This window comes from Notolabrus celidotus, chromosome 23 (assembly GCF_009762535.1).
Source record: "Notolabrus celidotus isolate fNotCel1 chromosome 23, fNotCel1.pri, whole genome shotgun sequence".
NCBI classification, from domain to species: domain Eukaryota; kingdom Metazoa; phylum Chordata; class Actinopteri; order Labriformes; family Labridae; genus Notolabrus; species Notolabrus celidotus.
The window spans coordinates 13286388-13310839 of NC_048294.1; the positions used below are offsets into that span (position 1 = coordinate 13286388).

Consider the following 24452-nt stretch of genomic DNA (forward strand, 5'->3'; position numbering starts at 1 on the left):
ATACTTTGACATTTTTTGACTCTCAGCTTCAAGTCTGTTGGTTTCTACTCAATCTTTGTTCCAATGTCTGACTTGACATCAGTGGAAACATTCTTCTTCTTGTTCTTCATACTTTCACCTCTGTTTGGCGGGATAACCAGCCGTCTTTTGTTGTTTTCTGCTCCCGACATTTGACTTTTGTTTCCCCAAACTAGTCTCTAGTTTTTAGTCTTCCACTCTGAGCTGATGCTGCATAGTATGCTCTTATTAATGACGTGCCAGCTCTCTCAATAGTGGAGACAAAACCTCTCCAACGCCCCCTGGAGGAGTGGCTGTTTACGTAGGGTAGGCTATAATGATGATTGCGATTAATTGTGCCCCAATGCTCAGAGACTGACTTTTCTAAAGATTCAATTTTGGACTTTTGTCTTCATTTGATTAGACGGTTGAAGAGAGACAGGAAATGCCCAATGTGTCAAGGAATACAGCCTCTGTAGGCCCCTGCTTTAGTGACAGAGCTAAAGTGATGCCCCGGAGAGGACTTTCTGAGTTCCTGGTATTGGCCACCATCCAAAACAGCCTATTCCTATGATTTCCCCATGATACAACACAAAGTGTTATTCCACTTTTGGTTAATATTCTTCTCTCCTACTAGTTTTAATGCAAGATTCATGCAAAAAACTCAAAGATTCTCAGCCAACCCCCCACTGTGTGTTTCTGTCTATTGCGTGTTTAAACTTGATACATTTCCCTGCCTCTCTAATAACTTTTTTCTTGGAGGCCATGGTGAAGAGCTCAGTCACTTTATCCTCCTGTTGACTCACTGCCTCCCTCACCCAATAGTGATTCAACAAAGCCTTTGGCTTTCAAGATGCTGCTCTCTTCCTGTAAGCAACTGAAAGCACGCCGAGATGCGGCCCATTCCACAGCAGGGGCGACCATCTGAGGTAGCAGGAGTTTTTCCGTCCGTCCGGTAGACCTGTAGGCTGCCAGCGAGTGTGTGTGTGTGTGTCTGTTGGGGTCATAAAATCATCACATCTCGTCAGTCTTTGTTACACTGCCAGAGCAGTGGGCAGTGAGCAGAGGATCTGTGGGTTTGTTGTGTTGAAACAGTCTGGGTCACTTTTCAGTTTTTTGTTTTTTTTGTCTGTTTATCCCAGATTGTTTCCGCACACCAGGACTTCATGTTTTTATTTCAGAGAGAGATCATTTAGAGCCGAGCTAATCATCTTTATTGCTGTCATTATTACAGCTGTACCAGCTCAAGTTTTGTTTTCTATTGCTTGTTACTGCACTGACAAAACACTGACACAGTAATAGGGAACATAACCCTCTGAAATGACAAACTTCACCACCAAGATAAGAGTCTGGCTTAATTTCTCTCACACAGAAAAAATCACGTTGCACCTGCTTGTGTTAGATGTCCTTGGGTCAGATTGGAGAGAGGGCTTTTGTTTGTGTGCAACAAGCTTATGGACTATTCTGCTAACACCGCGCACCGATGTGTCCACAACAGCAATATAAAATGCAGAGAGAGGTACTTCACCTAGAAGATGGCGATATCATCCAGCTAAAGCTTTGTCGTGGGGTATGCCCAAGCGGCAATCTCCGGATGCAAGAAATGAAGCCAGTGCAGAAGTGTTATAAACTGCAGTTCCTCAATTGTCCACTTGAGGCGGGCTCCGGAAGTACCGCAAACCACATATACACCAATTCAACATAAGGCAATCTGTACAGAAGAAATAAAAATTACAGTCTGGTACAAAAAATGATTTTCTCTGAATAGATCATTTGAAATTTTCATGACTCAGCAGTTTAGAAGATATTAAGATAATGAGTTTTCAATAATAAGAGGCACAGCTGACTTGACTGACAAGTGAGAACACTGTAGCTGTTGGTGAGGAGGCCTCTTTACCTCACATTAGCTTGACTAGCTTGAAGTTAGGTTGTGTTCAGCATTTCCAATATGGCACCCGCTGATGTCATTCTTCAAAACAGTGCTTCAGAAACAAATGGGTGATGTCACGGATACTACAGTCTATGGGTCCGCCATCATGAATGCTAGTGCAGCCTCTCACTGTTATGATTGCATGCGGCTTGACATGAATGAAAATTTGTCCCAAAAACAAATGGACTTTCTGACAGCAAAATAAATCACAGAACAATATCCATATATAGAGAAGACCTACACTGACATAAGTGTTTGGGTCAGACTTAAAATTAGCTTGATGAAAAGGTAAAATTGACCCCATCTGCAGCCGGGTTTATATACCGTTTCTCATTCTGGCTTTCCAACGAAGAGGCAGAGCTAACTCGGATCCCCTGTGGGTGATACAATTACTATTTACAAGTGCCTCATATAAACCCACTTTAAAAGAAAAGTACCATCCCTTTAAGCTTTCTTTCCTCTGGGAGACCTCCAATAAACACACTTTGCCCTTGTCTGGGACCTATATTTGTGAATATACAGTACTTCATTAGATATTTCATAAGAGTTTTACTTTATTACCTTAGTTATTAGTGTAAAAGTTGTTGAATATTACAACTGAGGGATTTCAAACCAACTTTTCTTGTGGTTTGGATTTACTGTGTTGCCAAATTGACAATGAAAATGCCCGTTTGTTTAACAGAGACACCTTGGAGAGAATTCAACATAACCTAAAAACCAATAAAACCCAACTACAGATGCTTCCTGTTTGAAACAGTGTTTATATTATATGTTCTCTTCCTGCTGAGTCTCATTAACGTTGCCTGCTGTGAAAAGCTCAACTTCCCGGTGAGATCAACTGTGTTCATCTAATTTCATTAAATCTAATATGATCAAATTCAGTAACTGTAGTGAAAGCCTAAAAATATCCTACATTCAATTATACTGCATCGCACTCAAATATCCTTTTCACTGATCGAGTGGTGGGTCAATCCCTAAAATTCCTTCTCCGGTTTCACAACATTATGATAAAACTGTTTAAAGTTAATGTGAACGTCTGAATTGTTTGACATGAATTTCAATGCTCAAACTTCTTAGTAGTCACATTCAACATTTCAGAGTTTAATCTCCCAACACCATCAACCACCTTCAACACATGGTAGTTTTAACCATAAGATCAACTTCATGCATTGCACACACTACTTTTTACAGTGCAAACATGGTTTAATGGAATCAACACATTAAATGAGCTGTAAAGCTCTGCGTCGCTCTGGAGCTGTATCCGCACAGAATTTGGCCCAGTCATCGACACATTTAACGTGTACCTGTAGAGGTGTCAATGCTGCGGTGCAAATTGGAGCAAATTACTGAAATGGATCACTCACATCAATTTATGCTTCTTCACCAAAACACCTGCAAGGGTATTTAAGAGTGAGGGGAAGCACATTTTCACTTCTCACCCGGCTGTTCAAATGTTCGACACACAGAGGCAGAAATACGACTTTAATAGGATGTAATGTTCCATTTGAAAATGGCTCTCCATCAAATGTCAGCGGAGCTGAAGTTTTGAAAAGCAAAGTCATGTTTAGGTCTAAAAGGAGAAGTCATGGTGGTATTATCTAATCCTCCTTAGATGTTAAAATGATTACCGCAAATTGTTGCTCCGCTTTTTGGCTCAGCTACAGAGCAAAGTATTTTTTTTTACAGTCTACAAAATGTGAACTGGCTTTATTTAACCCTGAAATCATGTGCACTCATGCGCAGCTGTCTGCTCTAGTAAGCCTGCATTTACTGCATACTTAACTTGTGACTGCAGATCAAAAACTAAAATATATCATGACCCGGCTGTGTTAAATACTTGATTCTGATTGGTTGAAACCCCATACCAACAGTGATTAATTCTACACAGCAAAAGCAAAACACCAGGGACAACCTGATCAAACACGTCATATAAAATCAGAAGTTCCAGCTCATTTTACTTCTGCCTGTTGACACTGTGGCTAAAACATTAGCTTATGTTGGCATGCTAAAGCTTTGCATCAGGATCCTGCTCACCCTACAGGATTCTAACTCCTGTAACTACCTGTTCACTATACATAATCCCTTTCATACTGAACACTACTTGTCGTGAAATCCCCCCAAGAGACCAAATATTTACCACTAATTGTACAATAGACCTTATTTCAGGATCAATGTATTAGCTTGTGTGGTAAGTAAGTAAGTAAGTGAGATTTATTTATAGAGCACCTCTCAAGAACAGCGGTCACAAGGTTCTTTACAACAACAACAATAGAAAAACATTAAAGGCAAAACAGAGATTGCAAATTCATACAAAAACATGACATAAAAACAGACAAATTAAACAAAGGCAAGCCTAAACAGATAGGTCTTCAACTGCTTTTTGAACCTGTCAATACTGTCCACAGTTCTCAGTTCCAGAGGGAGACTGTTCCAGAGTTTAGGACCAACAACCTGGAAAGCACAGTCTCCTTTAGTTTTTAACCTGGTACGAGGCACAACCAACAAATCCTGATCAGAGGACCTCAGAGTCCTGCTGGAGTTATAAGGCTTCAGAAGCACCCTAATGTAGACTGGAGCCTGACCATTGAGCGCTCTGTACACAACAACAAGAATTTTAAACTGGATCCTACATTTAACTGGAAGCCAGTGCAAAGAAAGGAGGATCGGTGTAACATGAGACCTCCTGGATGATTTGGTCAACAGTTTAGCAGCAGCATTTTGGACCACTTGTGGGCGGTTCAAGGATGCATTGCTAAGACATGTAAAGAGAGAATTACAATAATCCAAGCGAGATGATACATAAGCATGTATAATCATTTCCAGCTCAGCTGTGGACACAAAAGGTCTGAGTTTGGCGATATTTCTCAAGTGATAAAAAGAAGAACGTACCAAACCATTTACATGCTGGTCCAGGCTAAGGGCCTGGCCCGTTTGGACCCCTGGGGCCTGTTGCATGAAACTAGGATAAGGGATTAAGCCGGGATATGTTGCTTATCCTGGCTCAATTTATCCATGATCCGGTTGCATGAAAGTAGGATAGGAGGAAGCAGGAGATTTTATGACATTAGTTACCTTGGAGATTTAGTCTTTGGAGCTAGCCTGCTCCAGACCAGGCTAAGTTCCAGGATCTATTTAATCTCATCCCTTATCTCAGTCAGCAGTCACCACAAACGGAAACTAATAGTTATTCTGCTGTCCACTACACATTGTTATCACATTCAACTAGACCCACAGTCATTATTTAAACATTTGCGATCATTGATTTTTAATCATTGTAGATAAATGATGATTTTAGATGTTGCAAATTGCAATTAGATAATTTAGTTTCCCCACACGCGATATATAAAATACACATCCCATATAAATACACAGAGAGTGACATGATCTTCCTTTATTGAATAAGGATACATAAAAGCAGGTAAACCATCAGCTCCTTTCAAAACTGAAGCCACACAGTGACTCTACAAGATAGAAAGCATGGAATCAAAAGCATACAACAAAATAATGCATACACAATCAGTCTGTATATAATGTCTGCACACTGAAATAAATGCAGGCCAAATCCATACAGCAGCCTTATTCTTTGTGGATTCTGTAAACACATGACAATTAGTACAGCAGAAATTTTGCCCAATGGAATGTCATTCCATTAATACTCACTATGTTGCGAGGCTGGGTTTGCCCTGGGAACTCATCTGGATCCTGTTAAGAAGTGAAATTTTGTGTGGGCACCAAATGATGACTCCTTACTATTGTAGACTGAATAGTACTCTCACAAGATTGACATGATACCTCCAAGGAGATGGTTTCATTGTTATTGTCATCTTCTCTTGCTGGAGCTTGTGCTGCTGCTGCAGAACTAGTGCCTTCACCCTATCACATTTAATGGAATTAATATTCAATCTAGTAGACGCAACATGCCAGGCCTAAAGTGTACTCACTGGATCATCATCATCATCATCATCATCATCATCTGGCATTGGTGGCTCCAGCAAGGAGATGGTGCTGCCAGAAACTGCAAGGCAAACCAAAGTCAGATAGTCCAAATGGATTAGATATGAATGTGCTTACATCACATGTAAAGATGGAAGAAGGTACCTTGTATGAAGCGGTTAGCCTCTTGGGAGGGACATGCATTTGTTTCTGTCCCCCCAAGGATCCCCTCCAAAACTGGCCTGCCTTTATTTTGTGATAAGGCCATGTCTTCGGCTGGGGTGACACACACACACACACACACACACACACACACACACACACACACACACACACAGATATATAAATAAAGTTTCTATCTTGTCCTGTAAGTAAGTATATACATATATATACACACACACATTTGCAGGATAAGATAGGAGAAACTTTATTTCTCCCAAGGGGAAATTAAATCAGAGAGTTATACAGTCTGATGAAGTTACATTTACACAATTTCAAACACATCTGCATCGATTCCACAACAATTTTAATTTAGTGATTATCAAGAGTGTAAGTGTGTACATGTGCACTACTTACGCATTCAGGCGATCTGCAATGGTTTCCCAAGCTTTTTGACGCTGTTTAATTATTGATGTTGTGTTGCCTTTCTTTCTGATTTGATCTTTCACCTCTTCATATGCTTCCATGAGGATCTCCGCTTCTGACGGTGAAAAGTATGCAGCACGCGTTGCCATGGTGAATCAGTGAATCTGCGATCAATATCTGGGGTCTATTTAAGGAAGCCGCGTACACGCACTTAGCCAGGATTGGTTTCACCTGGCTTGATGAATCCGTGTCTGCTCATCCTGGCTTGGTCTTTGTGCAACCGACTGAGCCTGGACGCTCTTGTTTTGGATTGGGTGAACTCGGCTCAGTCATTTTGTCCCGGATATCTTAATCCTACTTTCACGCACCAGGCCCCTAGATTGCGTAGGGCAGGTTTAACAGCAGAGGACAAAAACCCAAGGCTTCTCCTCACCTCAGGAACAACACGGTCAGGAGCTGAGATAAGAACTTCAGTCTTATCTGAATTCACCTGAAGGTAATTCTCTGCCATCCAACGCTTTATACAGTCCACACAATCAAGCAGGATAGATAACTTAGAGACATTGTTGGGTTTAAAAGGCAAGAACAGCTGTATGTCGTCGGCATAGTGTAGAAGCTTCTCTTGGCCTTCATCATTCAATAGCGTTGATGTAAATGAAGTGACTCTCATATTATTTAGATGGCCCAGCTCTCATTATATAATTGGTGTATCAAATTATCCAAAAATCTAAAATTGTCCACATTTACCTAGATTCTGTATTTGTTCACCCACACACAACCCACTGGGACAAAAGTATACGGACACCTGCTCCCCAAACCTTGCTCTTCTTCAAATCTCGCAGCCATATGCTATAGTTCAAAGCTCATTCTAAAATCACAGGGATTAGTATGCGGCTATAACAGCCTCAACTCCACCAGGAAGGCTTTCCATGAGCTTATGGAGCCTGGCTGCGGGCATTTGCTCCAATTCAGCGCCAAGAGCATTAGTGAGGTCAGGCGATAAGGCCTGGGCTCTCTGCTCGTATTTAAATTCATCCCGAAGGTGATGAATGGGGTGAAGGCCAGAGCTTTGTGGAGGCCATTCAAATTCTCAAACAGCGACCTCCACAAACCATTTTTTTATGCTTCATCGTTATGATTCCCCAATGTTAAAATCACACTCTCGTCTACTAGAACAATCCCTTTAATTAAAACTAAAGGGGGCAAGTTAATAGGGTGCAGTATTGGCTTAGACACCAATCCAATGGAGGCAAGAAAAGAAAGGTGGAATTTCTGCGTTTAGCCTTATTCTACCTTTACTTTCTCGATTTGAAAACACACTTTTTCAAAGTTCCTCACATGTTGTTAATAAATCCAGTGAGCGGTAAAAGTGACTCTCAAAGTTAGAGCCATTTTATTTAACATCTCTTTAGCAAACCCCTGATTGTGTGAGCGAGACACCTCCAAAGCGAGCCGGGTGTCGTGAGAACAGATGTTTCACAGTCACTCTCTTAAGTTTCAAAGCCTCTGATTCTTCCCTCAGTTCTTCTCCACTTTAATGTGGGAACTTTTAATTATCACCCTGAGTTATGTTGAAGTAGATTCACTCACACATCTCAGTGTTAGGAGCTGTTTATTTACACCTTTGCGCAGAGACAAGTGTAAAATATTATTTTAAGCCAACTTGCCCTCACACCTACATATGATTCTTTACATTATGTTATATATATTAATTATAATCACTTTATAGGGGAGGTTCCTTCAGACAGATCAGAGCTAATTTAAAGCCTCTCATAGTCCCTGTTATGTGGCTCATATTTGCAACAAACCAGAAAACGACCTCTCTGTTATCATTTTCATTATTATACAGTGTATTATTATCATCAATACAATCTTATATCCTGCATAGTCACATCAAATTGTAATTACAACAAATACAAATACAGGTATAAATGGATCTTTAACTGGATTTTAAGCATTTTTAAAGACAGTTGTATGGAGCCCTTGAAGTCCTGCTGTGTAGCTTTTTTCTTGTGCGCACAAGCAAATAATTGTGTGCATTGATTAGCTAACCACAGAAGAATACTCGGTCTTTCGAAGCCACCTTGTAGTCATCATGAGCCAAAGAAAATGTTTCAACTCAGAAATAACCTAGCTCACTGTGGGATAGTGTTGGCACCACAGAGTTTAACTTTAAAGCTATGATCTAGCTAGCAAAGCATAACGCAGCCATGGTCAGCTGCAGTTACTCTACAGCAAATCCATGTGATTACTCAAGTGTTTTATTTTTTGTTCTGAGTTGCTCTCAAATGTATCACATGAATAAATAGCTCTGTCATAAAAAAACAGACTTGATTTTTTCAAGTAGGCGGCAGTAGTAGCCCAGTCCATAGGGATGAGGGTTGGGTCACCCACTCAAGTCCTGTCGCAGACCAAGTATGGGAATTGGGCTCGTAGCTGGAGGGTTGCCAGTTTACTTCCTGGGCACTGCCAAGGTGACCTAACCCAAAGCACTCCCAAGTGTTCTGTGCGCTCCTCAAGAGCAAGCCCCCTAATACAGCTCAGCTTTAGTGCTTGTCATTGAGTCCTGTTTGTGCATGTGTGGGTGTATTTCAGACTATGTGTGTGAAGCATGTATCAACAGAGTGCAAAATTTAATTTCCCCCACTGAGATTGATAAAGTAAATGGAATTAGAAATTAAAAATACATATAACATATATGAACATGGGTCCCATATCATACTAAAGACAGTTAATTGGGATGTTACTAGGGATGTTCAGAATTGACTAATTTGCTCATTGTTTAAGTGGAAATTAAAATTCTGACTGGCCAACTTGTCTAAAAGTACGAAAAAAACTTGGAGACAACAGGTTTACAGAGAGTGGCTACATCAGCAGAGCTAGCAGCAGAAACCGTCAGTCCTCCCTGCAGGTTAATATCAACATGTCTGTGTTTGTCATTTATTGCTCTAGTTGAATTAACTGGTTTAACGGGTGACTGTTCTACAGCTCGGACACAACACATGACCCCCATTTCAGGCCTACAATAATAAAAAAAGTGAATAACTTGTACAACTGAATAAGGAATTTGGTGTCGATGATGATGTTGTCGACTAAATATGCACACCCCGAATGACTAATGATGGCAATCAATTTCAAATGGAATCATTACCACGACTGCTCTCACAAAAGTTTGTAACTGTGTGCAAAAAAAGAAACTTTTCCCAAGAAGATAGATCATAATCATATAAAGACAATCATCTTCGGCAAATAAGATAATACATTGTTCCCATTAGCTTGTGCACAACTTGTACGCAAGATATAAGTAACTTGTGTGCAGAAGATAATACATTTTTCCCCTCAAGATAATTTACTGTGAACACAGTATACATTGTGTTAACTTGCGTACACAACATATTGTGCTCACAAGATAATTAACTGAGCACCTTCTGAGACTTTAGGTGCTCAGTACAAAGACCCTAAAAGACCAGCTGTTGTCCTCAACTGCCTCTCTTATCTTCCACTGGCCTCAGGCTTTACCTTTTTTGGAGAAGAAAAAAGCAGCAATACTAATGTAACATCTTGAGAGAAAGCAGCGAGAATGCAGCTTTAAATGATCTGCCAGAGGCTATTTGCATCATTGCCCTTACTGATGGCTCTAAAAACTAAATTGGCTTCAAGTTTGGCTCATTTTTTTTTTTTTTTGCATTTAAATTGAGGCATCTTTTTCAGCCAGAGAGGCTCTCGCTCTGTTTTGTTTTATCTTTCTGGGTAATTTATATGAGAAATAGGTCTCGGCTGTGCATTCACCTTCCCTCTTCATGTTGTTTCACCCAAGCAGAGCGTAATAAGATAAGAAAACCTGAAAAAAAACATATCTATCTTATGCATTGAGGCTCAGCGCTGCATAGAGAATTTCAAGGCCAGAATATGATAAGCTGTCAGGGAAAGTGAACTTCAATCAGACGAGTAGTAAAAACAGTGTACAGCGTTCTACCCAGGCCTGCATCTGTGGCTGGCCATGTGGAAAATGAAGGTATACTGAAAAATGGCATACACTTGAGAATGTCTTCTTTTAAAGTGGCTCTTAAAGGATGAACTTATATTATCAAGAAAAAGAGTTGCACTGACCCAATCTCACAAAGACGTTACGACTACTTTTGATACTATGTGAATCCTGGAAACCGAGAATTCTTTGCAGTATCAGGTACTCTATTCAAATTCGATTCCATAATCACACATTAGGTTCAAGAAGCTGAACATTTGAAAAGTATAACTTTCATAATAGCTGTACTTTTACACTTTCACTGTGGGAGAAACACTGCAGAACTTTTTCCCCACCAAGACATAAATCAAAGTGTCTCACTCCCACCTTCATGTTTCACAGTAGGTGCTCTTATATTAGATGCACTCCCTGGAAAAGGAGAAAAAAAACTACTGTACTGGAGGCGACTGCTCTTAAAATAGGAAAAGCCTTCTCTACATTGTTTTATGAAAGTACAGTAAAGTCTTGTTTTATTAACTTGTAATTTTGTTAATAGAAGACAGCCAAAGTTTGATTAAAGACATTTTAGAAGTGAAAATACTGACTCATCCATATTCCAAAAGGTGCACACCCCATGTGAGCAAATACCTGAGTGGTGTTCAGATTTTAGTCAAAGATAATTTCAACATAGAACTAAACTAGCAGCTGCATCAGAGAAGAAACAGCCAAAAACAAGCACAATAAAACATCTTGTAGCATCACTAGCTCTGCATTTTTGCAAGTTCAAAAACTCACCTCATCAGCACTTATCTGAGTGTAGTCCTGGGAATGCCCTTTACCAGGTGCTCATTTTATTCTTAGCTATAATGTTAAAAAATAGAAAAGGCACACAGGGCTATAATCAAGAACGGCTGTCAGGTCTTTTGTTTGGTCTGTACGTTAGGTCTTTACTGTAGTTTAAATTAGGGTATCACAATCACCTATTGAAATGCTGCGATAACCTCCGCTAAGAACACTTCTCCAGGAGAGTGGACGTGTTGAGTCAGGGGTTTAAAGCTGGATCTGCTGATTAAAGGACACACAGGTGCTACACAGCCCTGCAGCCTTTACAAGCAGGTTGGATGATTCAATATTGATTTAGGCTGCTATCAGTTTAACTTCACTCACTGAAAGTGGGATTTTGTCCAAATGTAACACTTTGTTTGTGGAAACCTTGTTCTAAAAGACTGCTGAATGTCAATTTCAAGCCAAAGAACTATATATAAAAGAGCTTCTTGTTACAGAAGGGTACATTTTGTTTACACTGAATGAATATAGGAAAAGTGTCAATTCTTGTTATTGCTTAGAGAAGAACACAACTTTCTGTCTGTTTTATATGATGACAAAACTGGCAACCGATTAGCTTAGTTTAGCATAAGCCGACTGATGTAACCATTAGCTAGCTAGCTGGAAATAAAGTATTTTGTCTCATTACTACTCATAATATCTCATTACCTTTAATATTGAATTCAGAGTGAGAAGCTTGTTTTGCGTAAGCTCATCTTCACTGGGTAAGGCTGTACGCTGTACCTCCCTTTACTCTGCCTTAGAGGAGGGAAAGATGGAAAGTGAGGTTGCAATGAGGTCAGGGAAGGCAGCCAGAAGCCTGTTTTGGCAAGAGCTCACCCTCACCTGGTTAGGCTGTATGCTCTACCTCCCCTGATTTACCCACTTCTACAAGGGAAGAGAGGAGGGAAACATGGAAAGAGAGGTAAGAAAGAGGACAGGTAAGGCAGAGCCAGGGTGAAAGGCTGTATACCAACTGGGTAAGGCTGGATGCTCTACCTCCTTTTACTCTGCCATTTCTGTGAGGTAAAAGAGGAGTTGGAGGATGAGAGAGAGGTAAGAAAGATGGCAGGGAAGGCAGAGCCAGGGTGAAAGGCTTGTTTTGGCTAAAGCTCACCCTCACATGGGTAAGGCTGTATGCTCTACCTCCACTTACTCTATCATTTAAATGAGAAAAAGGAGATGGAAAGATGGAAAGTGAGGTTGAAAAGAGGACAGGGAAGGCAGCCAGAAGCCTGTTTTGGCAAGAGCTCACCCTCACTTGGTAAGTCTATATGCTCTACCTCCCCTTACTGTGTCATTTCCATGAGGGAAGAGAAGGAGGGAAAAATGAAAGAGAGGTTGAAAAGAGGACATGGAAGGGAGCCAGAGGCCTGTTTTGGCAAGAGTTAGGCTGTATGCTCTACCTCCACTTACTCGCCCATGGAAAGAGAGGTAAGAGAGGACAGGTCAAAACTGGGATTATTTCTCCTCGTCCACAAGTTAAAACAAATAAGTAAATGTCCTTAATTGTTGAACTAGTCCATTGAGTTCAGTTTGGTTATGATACATCCATTCTGATCTCATAGTAACTAAACCACTAACTTAAAGCAAGTTTAAGGGTAACTCTTTTCTGTACATTCACTATGCTTCCTTTTCTAACCACAGAATAACAGAAGTTGGAGTTTAGATATTATAGAGGAAGAAAACAATTTCCTCTGTATTTTATTTGTTTTCCATTCTGGTTAGGCAGATGATATTTGTCACCAGAGCAGTTCCTTTGTATCTGTGTGAATGTGACTGTTACAAGCCTTTAATTTAAAAACATCTTGTGTGTGGCATGAAAAAGGTGCTAAAGCAATTAATTTTTATCTCTCACAATTACTCATAGCTCAACAGAGGGAGACGCTCATTAATTTTGGAGATTCAATGCTGTGTTTCAAGGGTGTATTTTTCCTGAGATTCATCTCACTAACAATAACACCATTTACTTTTTATGTCCAATATTACAGGTCTTCACCTTCTCACCCTCTCTAGTTTAAAGTACTTTAATTGAATGAAGCAAAATGCTACCTTGACTCTTGACAATTCTGCACGAAAGCATACAAATGACCAACAACATGAAGAGGAACAAAAGGAAAATAAATAAATTAATACAGCTACTAAAAGTAGAATGTGATCTGCGGTATAATCTGTTATTAAAACACATTCTTCTTTTGACCCTAGGTTTCTCCATGCAGTGTTAACCCCCTTCAAAGTTTGCTGCTAAACAATTAAGCATGTCTCATTAATAAAGCTGAGTCACCTTTAACCTCTGGCATGCCAGTTGAATGTATACTTTGTTACCTGTAAACCAATTAGCTAGTGTTGAGGTTGGTGCAGTTTGCAGTGTCACCCTCAGTGAACTCCACCCACACCGTCACATAGAAGTCTACAGGGAGACGGGCTTAATTGCTGTCTCTCTCTGAATCTCAGTGGACTGAGGAATAAACACTTAGATTTTTTTTTACATTCAGCCCCCGTGTGTAACAGAAAGTCTGAAATAGTTGAATGTAATTGGTTTTACAGATTACTTTCTTAAGAGTAGACAGTTATTGTAATCAGATTATTTTCTTAAATTATCAAAGTACATGTAATTAGATTACTTTCTCCAGAGTAAACTTAATACATGTAATTTGATTACTCAATAATCTAATGACATTATTTCTATTACTCCTAATAAAGTAATCTAATCACATGTAATCTGATTACTCTTTACCCATTATTTATGTATTACTACTCCCCCTTGAGAGCAGTACTAATACCCCCCCATAAAAGACTGCTACCCCTCCTTAAATAATCGATTGTCAAATATATTTTTAACAACTTGGGACTTTGTCTTTGCAGCTTTGGCCCTCTTTGCTAACTCTAACAACCAATAACTTAAAAAAGATGGGCTGTGTGCCAGTTTAGATGAGTTGGTAGATCAGGCACCCCATGTACAGAGGCTACACTCGTGGTTTGCTGCATGCAAATAATCTATTTTAAAAGAAGAGAGAGAGAGATGACATGACAGCTCCCCAGAAGTGAGGCCAACATTTATAACTTTCCTGACTGGCTGCTGTATAACAACACAAACTATATCTCATTGAATTTTCCGTAAACGCAAGTGTCCGCTCCACACCAACAAAAGACGCTGTTACACTTTGTCCTGAGCAATATTTCCTTTATTATCGATTGGGGATGCAAACAATTAATCGATTATCAATTAATTGATTGTTAAGAAATTACTGGAAACACGCAATTTTTGTTTTCAATTTTCCGTCATGTGGAACCGACAACATGTGGTCTCATATTACATTCATCTATCAGGGAGGTGTTTTAAGTTTAAAGCATGTTTCGATGTGAATCAGCTGTTAAAGGTGTTGTGCACAGCGGAGACGCTCATCTGGCGGCTGCAGCTGAGTGATATGTATCCAGTTTTTAAAGATGATCAATACGCAACTGCTGCCAACAACAACACGAAGGTTGACAACTTTAAACAGGACATTTCCCCACCTTTAGATACAAATCTAACAGACTGGTTGGAATTGCTAGTACGCTGTGTTTCTCAGACCAGCAACATCAGAGCCGTCTGGGCTTTTCTGCTGCTGGACTGATTATGACTCGGTTGCACTCCCGGCTGACACCTGATCGAATAAAACACATGTTTATTTTTCTCAATAAGAACGAGTAAGCAGAAAACTGGACACTGTGAGTCTGAAGTACGTTTCTGTGAGTAGAATGAGTCTTCACATTATAAGACTATGTCCGCGGAGAATATTTTTATGAGCCTGATTGTTGATAATCAGTGTTAAACATGTACCCGTATTCAATAATGTCAGTGATATGCATTTTGTTGCTGTAGAAAATATAATTTTCATGGAAAAAACGTATTTGGCCTTTTTTTCACATAATATATATATATATTTTTTTTTTATTTTTTTTAATGATTAATCGATGATTGATCGTTAACAATTTCAAAAATCGATCACGAAAAATACTTAAAATGTACATCCCTATTATCGATACAATTCAATGTTTGTTTGGCTAGCAGGTGGGGCTAGACGTCACTACTACGGTTACACCAGTGGATCTCTACAAACACATCACAATATCAAGTCAGCGCTAAGAACAGAGTAACAATTTACACAACAAAAATAACTAATAAAAAGTTGAGATGTGATATTTTGCAGCTGAAGAAAAAAGTAAAAGGAGCAAAAAGATGAGTTTTCCTCACTTTTCTGACACCTTCAATCTTTTTTTCTGTTCAGTTAAACACTCAAAGACTTTTATATGTGCTTGTTGCCTTCTATCTCACTTTATCTAACGACGTTCCATGTTCCCTGAATCAGGAAGGTGAGAACTTAGTACCACTGCAATAGTGTACAATACATGGAATGAAAGAACAGTTACATACTATTAATCCTGTAGTGTTGCTTCAAGGCCTTCCTTTGGGCTCCTGGTTAATACTGATGGACAGCTAACTTAAAAAGAAGCGAGAAATACAAGCTAAGCAAATGTTAGCATCAGTTTAGCTTGCAGTCCTTCCAGTGGTGCTTCCAGTGGTAAATTAATATTATGATAAAAACTGAAAGTTGAAGTATTAATGCATGTCATTCCTAGTTTTTGTATGAATACCAACATGCAGTATCACTTTATTGTTGTAATTCAGTAATACCACCAAAGAGCTATTCACCATAAACCGAAGGAGGGTAAGGGATCTCATAAAAGGCATCAAAGGTGAATTCTATACACATGAAGGCTGGTTCATCAGTACAGATATTTGCATAATTTCAAGGGAACCAAGCTTCAGAGCAATTTTGACCATCAAGTTGACTTCAGTTTAGCTTTAATAAAGTATACATTCTCATCAATTATTATATTGTTACTGTTTTCTATGTTAAATAGTAAAACAAGAAAAGTGCGAGGTGCATGAACTTCACTGAAAAAGAAAACTTGCGGATTTTTTTCACCGAGCCTGCAGTCTGATCCAGTGAAGCATGAAATAAATCCTCAAGGACATCTACAGTGTATTCTCATACTGTGTGTGTCACCTGCCAAAGAATGACACTGGCTACCAACTTATTAAGGCTACTGTGTGAGCTGTATTGTGAGACCATGACAGATCCAATGTGGGAAACATAAAAAAAGACATAGATTCAAGTTCTAGATCCAAATGGGAGGATCACTGCTGTCAGTTCTGATCTGTTGCTCGTCAAAGCCTTCAAATTATTGTGAAAGGTTTAATCAGTGACCCAACAAGTTCTTCTCGTCTGGTACTTTCTCATCCTTTGTATCCTCCGCCCAGTGTCTCCCTTGCTGCGCGTCATCATCTGACATATTCCCGGCTTGTACAGTTGATGAATCATGCTCGGCATCACCACCCGCACTCCCTGATTCTCTCCCACTCTTTTTTTGCGCACTTTAATTTCTTGTTATCCTTCTGTTTTCCTCTGTCTTGTCTGGCTTTTTCTTAGAATAAGAAACCCCCTGTCAGTCTCATCTCCTCTGAGGCTCTGTCACCGCTCGTCCATCGCAGAGGACATTTCCTCCCTCGTGTCACTCTGTTGCTTAAGTAGAGCGAGGGATGGTTTTGTATAAATGTGCCTGTTTGACCTTTCTGCTGCGTTCCATTTATATAACACACAATGTGAAATGTCTGTCATGGAGACGGACAGCTAATCAACCTACATCTCCGTCCCCATGTTTGGCTCGGCATTTCTAAACTTTCCAAATTTCCTTTTTTTTACCCACCAACACATACTCAGCATAGCCTTGCCTACTTTTGTTTTCTCTGAAGCTGCCACATGGAGGCGAGTATCCAAGGTCAGTCTGCAGTCCCCCCCCACACACAAGTATTCAGGCCTTTTTTTAATTCTAATTTTTGTGCATTGCTGGCATGTCAGCAAAAGTGGGCAGGGATGGATGGCTTTGCCTTGAGGGTAAGAGAGCGGGAGATAGAAAAGCAGAAGAGAGGTACAGACATACAGGGGTACTCCCACATGAGGCTCATTTGATTGCTTTTTCACTGCGTTACCCCTTTTCCTTCCCCCCTTCCTGTGCTCACTATACCTCTGTCTATCAGCTGCCATCTGTTTCTAGGCTCAGATGAGGATGTTTGTTGTAGCTGGAACACCTGCCTTACAAACTTAATGAATCAGATGGCTTGTATGATAAACAATAAAGCCAGTGTCAAGAGGGAATTCTTCTTTACTTATTTGAATATTAATGTATTCACCAGTGGAGTCAATTTGGTAGACTGCACAGTATTTTATCAGGCATTTATTTGGTTCTTTAAAAGTTTGTAACTGGTAGATTATGGACCAAAACACTGATGAGTTTTAAATTATGTTCCAGCTACCATGAAGCAGTTATGTAAGATCTCCTTTGGTCCTGCAGCGTGGGTGTCCAGCTTACTTGTCATAATACTAGAGCTAACTGAGGGTGTTGAGTGTCTTTGATGAGGCCAAGGCCAGCTGTGAAGAAACCTTTAACCAATTCCTGGCTTTTCTTGAAGCAAAGAAAGAGACCAAGAGTCTACAGCCAGGCTAGCAGGTCTGTAAGGCTGTAGTTGAGTACAGTATTGCTTAACTTAAATGTTAAATTGGACAAATGATATGTATTATTTTCCTGCTCACCACGTTGTCCCATTTGATTGAGAACTTAACAGAGTATAGCGGAGATTCATTTGGAAGGCCATTTTGGTATGTATTGGTTTTTCAAGTAACCAATGAGGTTGCTTTAGAAAGTTTTTTTTATGATTTGAAATGTATTAATTTTTTACAAACATTCAAATAAAGACACACAAATTATGACAATACACTAAAAATTAAAAATTAAAAAAATTCAAATAGAATAAACAAAAGATAAAGCAGAACAGACAAACAACAACAACAACAACAACAAAAAACCCAACCAGATTTAACCTGCTTTAGAAAGTTAAGAAATCACCAATGGTATAGCAGTTCAACATCTGGGGAGCATCTTCTCCAATTTCCCCCCAAAAATGTTAAAGTTAGATTATTGTATTTCTCTCAAAACCACAAAAGTCTGCATTTTTGTGGCAATCAGAGGATCACAGGGCATCAAAATCCTAATGATCCATCCTCTGGGTAGCATTCATTTCCCAAAAATCCACAAGTTGTGGAGTCATTTCACGAAAACACAATATTTGCAGTCTGATATACACTCAACAGAACAAATCAGGTCTTTGATGGAAAAAGTCGAAGTCATCCTCAGGGAAACATGAATGTTTGTACCAAAATTTAGGGCAAGCCATCCAATAACTGTTGTGAAAATACTCCTGAAACCACAAACTGCAAACTCATGGACGTACTAAAGTGATAAGAGGATCATGGTTATAATAATTCATCCTCTGAGGAACATGTATATATGTACAAAATTTCATTCCAATCCATCTTGGAAATGTTTTGATATTTATTATGAGAAGTGATTAGTTTGAATCAGGACAGTAATTTTTAAGATGTAATTTAATCAATAGGACTTATCCTCTGGGCACCATCAATGATGTCTTCAAAATGTCAGTGTAATGTATATTCATGAGTCCAAAGAAGCAAAAAATCATCAACGTATTGAAAGCTATGAAGAACAAAGCATGGTTCAGTTAAAATGGGGGTCATCCTCTGAGGATCATAAATGTCAGTACTAGGGGTGGGAATCGAAAACCGGATCCGACTTAGAACCGGTTCCAATTGATCAATTCCATCGGAATTGTACACCTCAAATGTTATCGATTCTTCTTAACGATTCATTTCACAATGTCATGTCACGCCACGGTACGTTGCATTACGTCACACACTCTGCGACACAGAACTCCTTCAACCACGAGGAAATTCAAAGTATTTTCCTCCAGGCTCAACGGGCCACGTCCGGACTCACACGCCCGAAAATGAGGCACCGAGAGCAGGTAAAATACCTCCGCGATGACCCCCGGAGGAAAAGCGTTTTTTCTCTCCAAATTCAAGGTCTTTTCCTCCAGGCTCCAGGGGCCACGTCCGGACTCACGGGGCTGAGGATGAGGTCAACCTATTGTTCAGTATGTTCAAGTTGAATACGTTCATGTTCAGTCTTATAAGTCCTAAAATAAAATGGTTCCTTTTGGTGGGGAAGACTGTGTAGAACTACTTTTTTCCCCTCAAAAAAATACTCAGGAATCGTTAGGAGAATTGATAAGGAATTGGCAGTGTTGTAGTACTCGAGTCCAGGACTCGGACTAGAGTCCAAGTCAAGTCACGTTTTGCAGGACTCGTGACTTGGACTAGGACTGGAGCACTGATGACTCGTGACTTGACTTGGACTCGAGCGTTGATGACTCGGACTTGGGGTCGGACTCGAGCATTGACTGCAAAAGGACCCGGATGATAGAGAGGAGGACTCGGGCTTATATATTTATACCAACTGTTTTAATGTTCATGTTAGATTTTGTATGTTTCATAAAATGTATTCCGTTCAGAGCGAGGGCTGGCACGAGCGTTCGCTTGCATTTGCGTTCACGTGACGTCTCTGCCAGGATTAAAAGATGCTACCAGCTGAGCATTTTTTTTCAAAGATTTCACAGTAAATGCAGCGAGAGCAGAGCAACATGTTGGATATTTAGGAGACCCACCAAGGAAAGAGACAAGCTCAAACTTTAACAGACATCTGTACAGGATGAACCGAAAAGTGAGAGAGATGCTTAAGTTTCTTGAGACCGTTCATCACTTTACTGTGTTAGTATAACGGTAATATTAGCGACTAAAATAACTAAACCAAAGTTATTAAGTTGTTTGATTAGTTAGAATTCTGATTAATATTGTTAGGGCTGAGTTTATTGGACACCGGCAGTGATCCCAGTGCAGCTGAATCTCTGAGCGCGTCCCCTCATCAACTGAAGCGTGGCGCGCATTTACGCACGGCACACAGCGCTGTGGCTTCATTCATAAATTAATGCCCAGACACACCTGCAGGATTTCATTAGAATCTCACTGCAGTGGCAGTTAGACCTTGTCAATTTACTAAAACTGTAACTGACAATCAAACCGGCAACAGCGCAGGGGGAGAGCGGATCGTACAGGATCAGACACATTTTAAATGTCCAGGAAAAACTGCAGATTCTCTGATGTCACATTAAACAAGATAGTTTTATCACCAAACAGTCTGTAGCGTTCTCGTGCTCTAACGTCTAACATTCACCTCTCCCTGTGTTCGCCACTCCTATCTTACCTGCCCATCCAGGTGAAAACAATCAAACTATCAAAATGCCTACTAAAATATAATAATAATAATGTTCATGACATTGCCATTAATATAAACAACAACAAATAAATGACATAAAGTAAAATGATTATGAATATATTAGAATAATTAATATTTATGGCACAACATGATGGAAATAGCTCCAACACTAATGTTAATGAAATAAATGTGTTTCTTACACATCCAAAAGGTCCCACACAGCCAGTCTAACAGTCAATAGTTTGGATTCAAATGGCTGCCCTCTTTGTAATATATAATATTATCAGTGAGGACTCGACTTGGACTCAGACTCAAATCATTAGGACTGAGGACTTTACTCGGACTCGGATTTGGGGACTCGACTACAACACTGGGAATTGGATTGATAAGCAGAATCGATAATGGCATTGACATTGATAAAATCGTATAAATTCCCATCCCTAGTCCGTACAGAACTTCTAGTAACGCTTCCAACAGCTGTTGAAATATTTCATCGTGGACCAAAGTTGTTGTCCAGCAGACAGACAGTGCTGTTAGAATGGTGTCAGAGTATACAGTGTGACAATTAATACAAATACAAATAAATAAGAAAACACCCCAGTAGGAACCTTGCTGCACAGTGTCAAATATCTCAGAGGGGCAAAGGACTCTCAACAGGCTTAGTCATGGTGAGGCACATTTAATTCAACCCTGAGCTGTACTGCTTACTCTGCAGTCAAAAAGATGCTTCTGTTATGTTTTTCTCTGCCTGTCTTGCGAATGGGAGGAGGGGCCATCCCAGTCAAAACATACAGTGTACATGAAAAGATAAACGCCTAACGAAAGTCTCTGAGATGAGGAGCATTTAATGCAATCCACAAACAAGCAGAAGTCGGCAGCCAATCACTTTACCTCTCTCCCACTATCCTCCCCTCTCTCTGATGTTCATCATTTTCTTTTCTTTCATCTTACTTTTTTCCTTTACAGCTTTTGATCCCCCCTCTGCACTTCCTGGCCCACGTCTACTTACGCTGCAGCCATTTCTTTCCCTCCGCCCTGCATTTTCTCACTCACTCATTTACTCTCTCTTCCCTTTTCTCTCTCTTCTGTGGCTGTCTGGGCATCTTCTGCTCTTTTATAGCAGTCAGTGTAACGGTTCAAATGTCAAAGAAAAGAGCCGGGCTGCCTTTCCCCCTGTCTGATTCGCCATTGAGGTCTTTGATCAGTCTGTTACTGGAGCTAGTGATCTGCCTCAGCTTTCGAGCTCTATCCCCAGCAAGTACATTAGTGATGGACTCTGCTAATTGCTAACTCCTTTGGACTCCTCTTTGCCTTGGTGGAAGAGCTGTGGGTGGCTGGTAGATCCTTTCCGTATTATGTCCCAGTAGGAAGCCACTGAACCTTGACAGAGTGTCATCGTTCAATATTTCTACTTTGGTTCTTGACTTTTACTCTCACTGTACTCGCCTGCTTGCAGCATAAGTTTAGTTTTTTTCCACTGAACTCTTGTTCATTTTAACCTACGCTACTTAAACTTTGATGCACTATGGCCCTATAAGGCTTACTATACTATGAGCAAACAGTTGCTGACATAAACGTCTAGATGTTGCAGTTGCCTGTTTTAGTTTCTTCTTCTTTAAACTCAATTTTAGTCTCCACCATCTCAAAATATTGGCCTTATTTTGCGGTAATACACTACAATGTTCCCCTACAAGCTGCCAACTAACCATTTACTTAAATCCTGCTGAGGATTAAAAAAAAGGTTTGATCAGTATCCATCCATTCGTTGGGCGTCCAGTTAAGTTTTATCCACAAGTCCGTTGCTATTTTCACAATCCAAAATAATGCTCTGCCGGCTTTTGTGATGTGGTTGTTCGCTGACATCAGTCTGATTAGCAACACCTGAATAACTAGTAGGTGCTAGCCCCGTGATGGTAGGCGTGATATAAACATCAGTTCAGAGAGAGATTTCGGATGTCAACACTACCCCTCCCCTCTCTGCTCCCGTATCCCCACCCACAAACAATCGTTGTGCGCGTTCTATGAGGAAGTAGTGGCTTCCCAGCTAATCAGGGTGACGTAGTGGGACCCCCACTCAACCAATCAGGACAGAGGATTGGAGATGAGCTATGATTAGTCCATCATAATGGGAACTAGGGGAATAATAACATTGCTAGATACAAAGGCATTGGAAACACAGAGATTTCGTGATAGTCTCAAATTACTTAACTTACCGATGAGTACGGATTGGTATTATGACCTTTTCTCCAAACCCAGCACCAAAAAAGTAACGTTTTTGACACCATTCCTACCAACAGCAGCTTTAACTTGTCAACTGAGCTGTCTGGGAGTTCAAAAGTGCAGTGGTAATGTTATTTCCATAAAAGATGCAGCAGGAAGCAGGAAGATGCTGTGGCGGCTTGACTATGGTGTTCTGAAAGGGACAAAATAGCAAACAATTACAAAAAAAAAGAGTTGATTTTATACTTTAATCACATCCCTATTTTTAACACAAGGTATTGTGTTTTCATCTCGTAAGACAGTTTCTACGCTGATGATTCTCTGCTGTTTCCATTAGGTTCCCTGTAGAGGGCTTTTAAATATTTTGGTAGTGTTCAGTCTTCAGAGCTGCAACTTCTGTCAGGACACTGAAGTTTAATACTTATACTACATTTTTTTTTTAACATGAAGTATCTTTATTATTGAGTATTTAATAGATATCCTTTTGCAACACATTTCCCTTTGCAGATACAGTACTTCCACTAACAATAACCCTTGTATATATAAAACTTTTGCATTTAGCTTTAATTCGCTCTTTAAAGCTGATAAACTCAAAGTGGTTAATACCTGTGAATAGCCTGTACAATTCAGTGATAATCACAGACCAACATGAGAACCTTTGTGACAAAAAGTAAAATTATGCATTGATTGGATCTTGAGTTCCAGTTTTCTCAACGTGGACATTGTGTTTTTCCCCTCTGTAGGTACACTTACACCCTGTGCCCGTTCAATCAAGTCACACAGAAGAGCACAGCAGGAACAGAGGTCTCATTGGGGTAAGTACCTCAATCATGTCATCTTTTGTCTCCAGAGGTTAAATCCCAAACAATCACTGGCCATTGAACGACTTAGACAGAGATGATATTTTAAACCCAGTACTGAGGACTAGGTGTTATCAGTTTAACATTTACACTCTGAGGGACACTTTTCTAGAAACTTTAATGCACTGAGAGTACACTATGTGCTTTGACATTTAGAGTCACTGGCTGAATAGTTTTACACCACTAAAATGAAGAAAAAGGTTGCATTTATTTTACAAAAACTTTAGGAATCCAACATATGTTTGGATGTCCTTGTTGTTCACCAAAAGACTTCAGTTCATCTTATTTAGACCAATTAGATAAATTCACTTGACAGCAATTTTCATTTCATGAATGACCCTGAACAAATCCCTCCGCAGCACTCCAATGAAAGCTCTTAAATCATTGTTATAGTGTTCATATGAAGTTACCCGAGGAATAATATTAACGCAATCGATTTTTACAAAAATCTTATTCAATCTCTGTTAGGCTTCATATGACCTTTAATCAATCGCTAACACATCTCTATTATAGTTTTAATACCTTTTGATCAATGACAAACACAGGGCGAGTTTCATATACTGCTGGGGTTGTATTTCCTCTGCCTGGTTCGGCCTCGAAGGGTTTCAATTTCATCTAAAGGATTACGCTCTGGCCTTTTACCATCCCCTCGGGATTGGCTGTGTCGACTGCTGGACATCAGTGTGTATCAAAATGCCTGTGTGCGATGAAAGATGCCACTCAGTCCCCATAGAAACAGACCTTTAGATCTCGCAAGGCAGGCTTTTTTTTCTTTCTCTTTGTTCCCCACGAGTGTGTGTTTCCTGATTGGGAGTGAAATTGTTCTAAGGGATCAGCACAAACAGAACTCAGTGACTTGAAGTGATCTTGATTTCTTCTACCTTCTGATTTGAAACAATAGCCG

The 24452-nt window shown here is 39.9% G+C and overlaps 1 protein-coding gene across 3 annotated transcripts in view; it reads left to right on the forward strand.

The window, feature by feature from the left end:
- LOC117807546 (glucosidase 2 subunit beta-like) overlaps nt 1–24452 on the forward strand; it is a 182967-nt gene that overhangs the window by 134575 nt on the left and 23940 nt on the right. For 2 of the 3 annotated variants that reach the window (XM_034676867.1, XM_034676869.1), the window contains one exon: nt 23432–23503. The exons of the other annotated variant lie outside the window; for it this stretch is intronic. In XM_034676867.1, coding sequence (XP_034532758.1) covers nt 23432–23503 — 72 coding nt within the window. The remainder of the gene's footprint in view (nt 1–23431; nt 23504–24452) is intronic. 3 annotated transcript variants of the gene reach the window in all.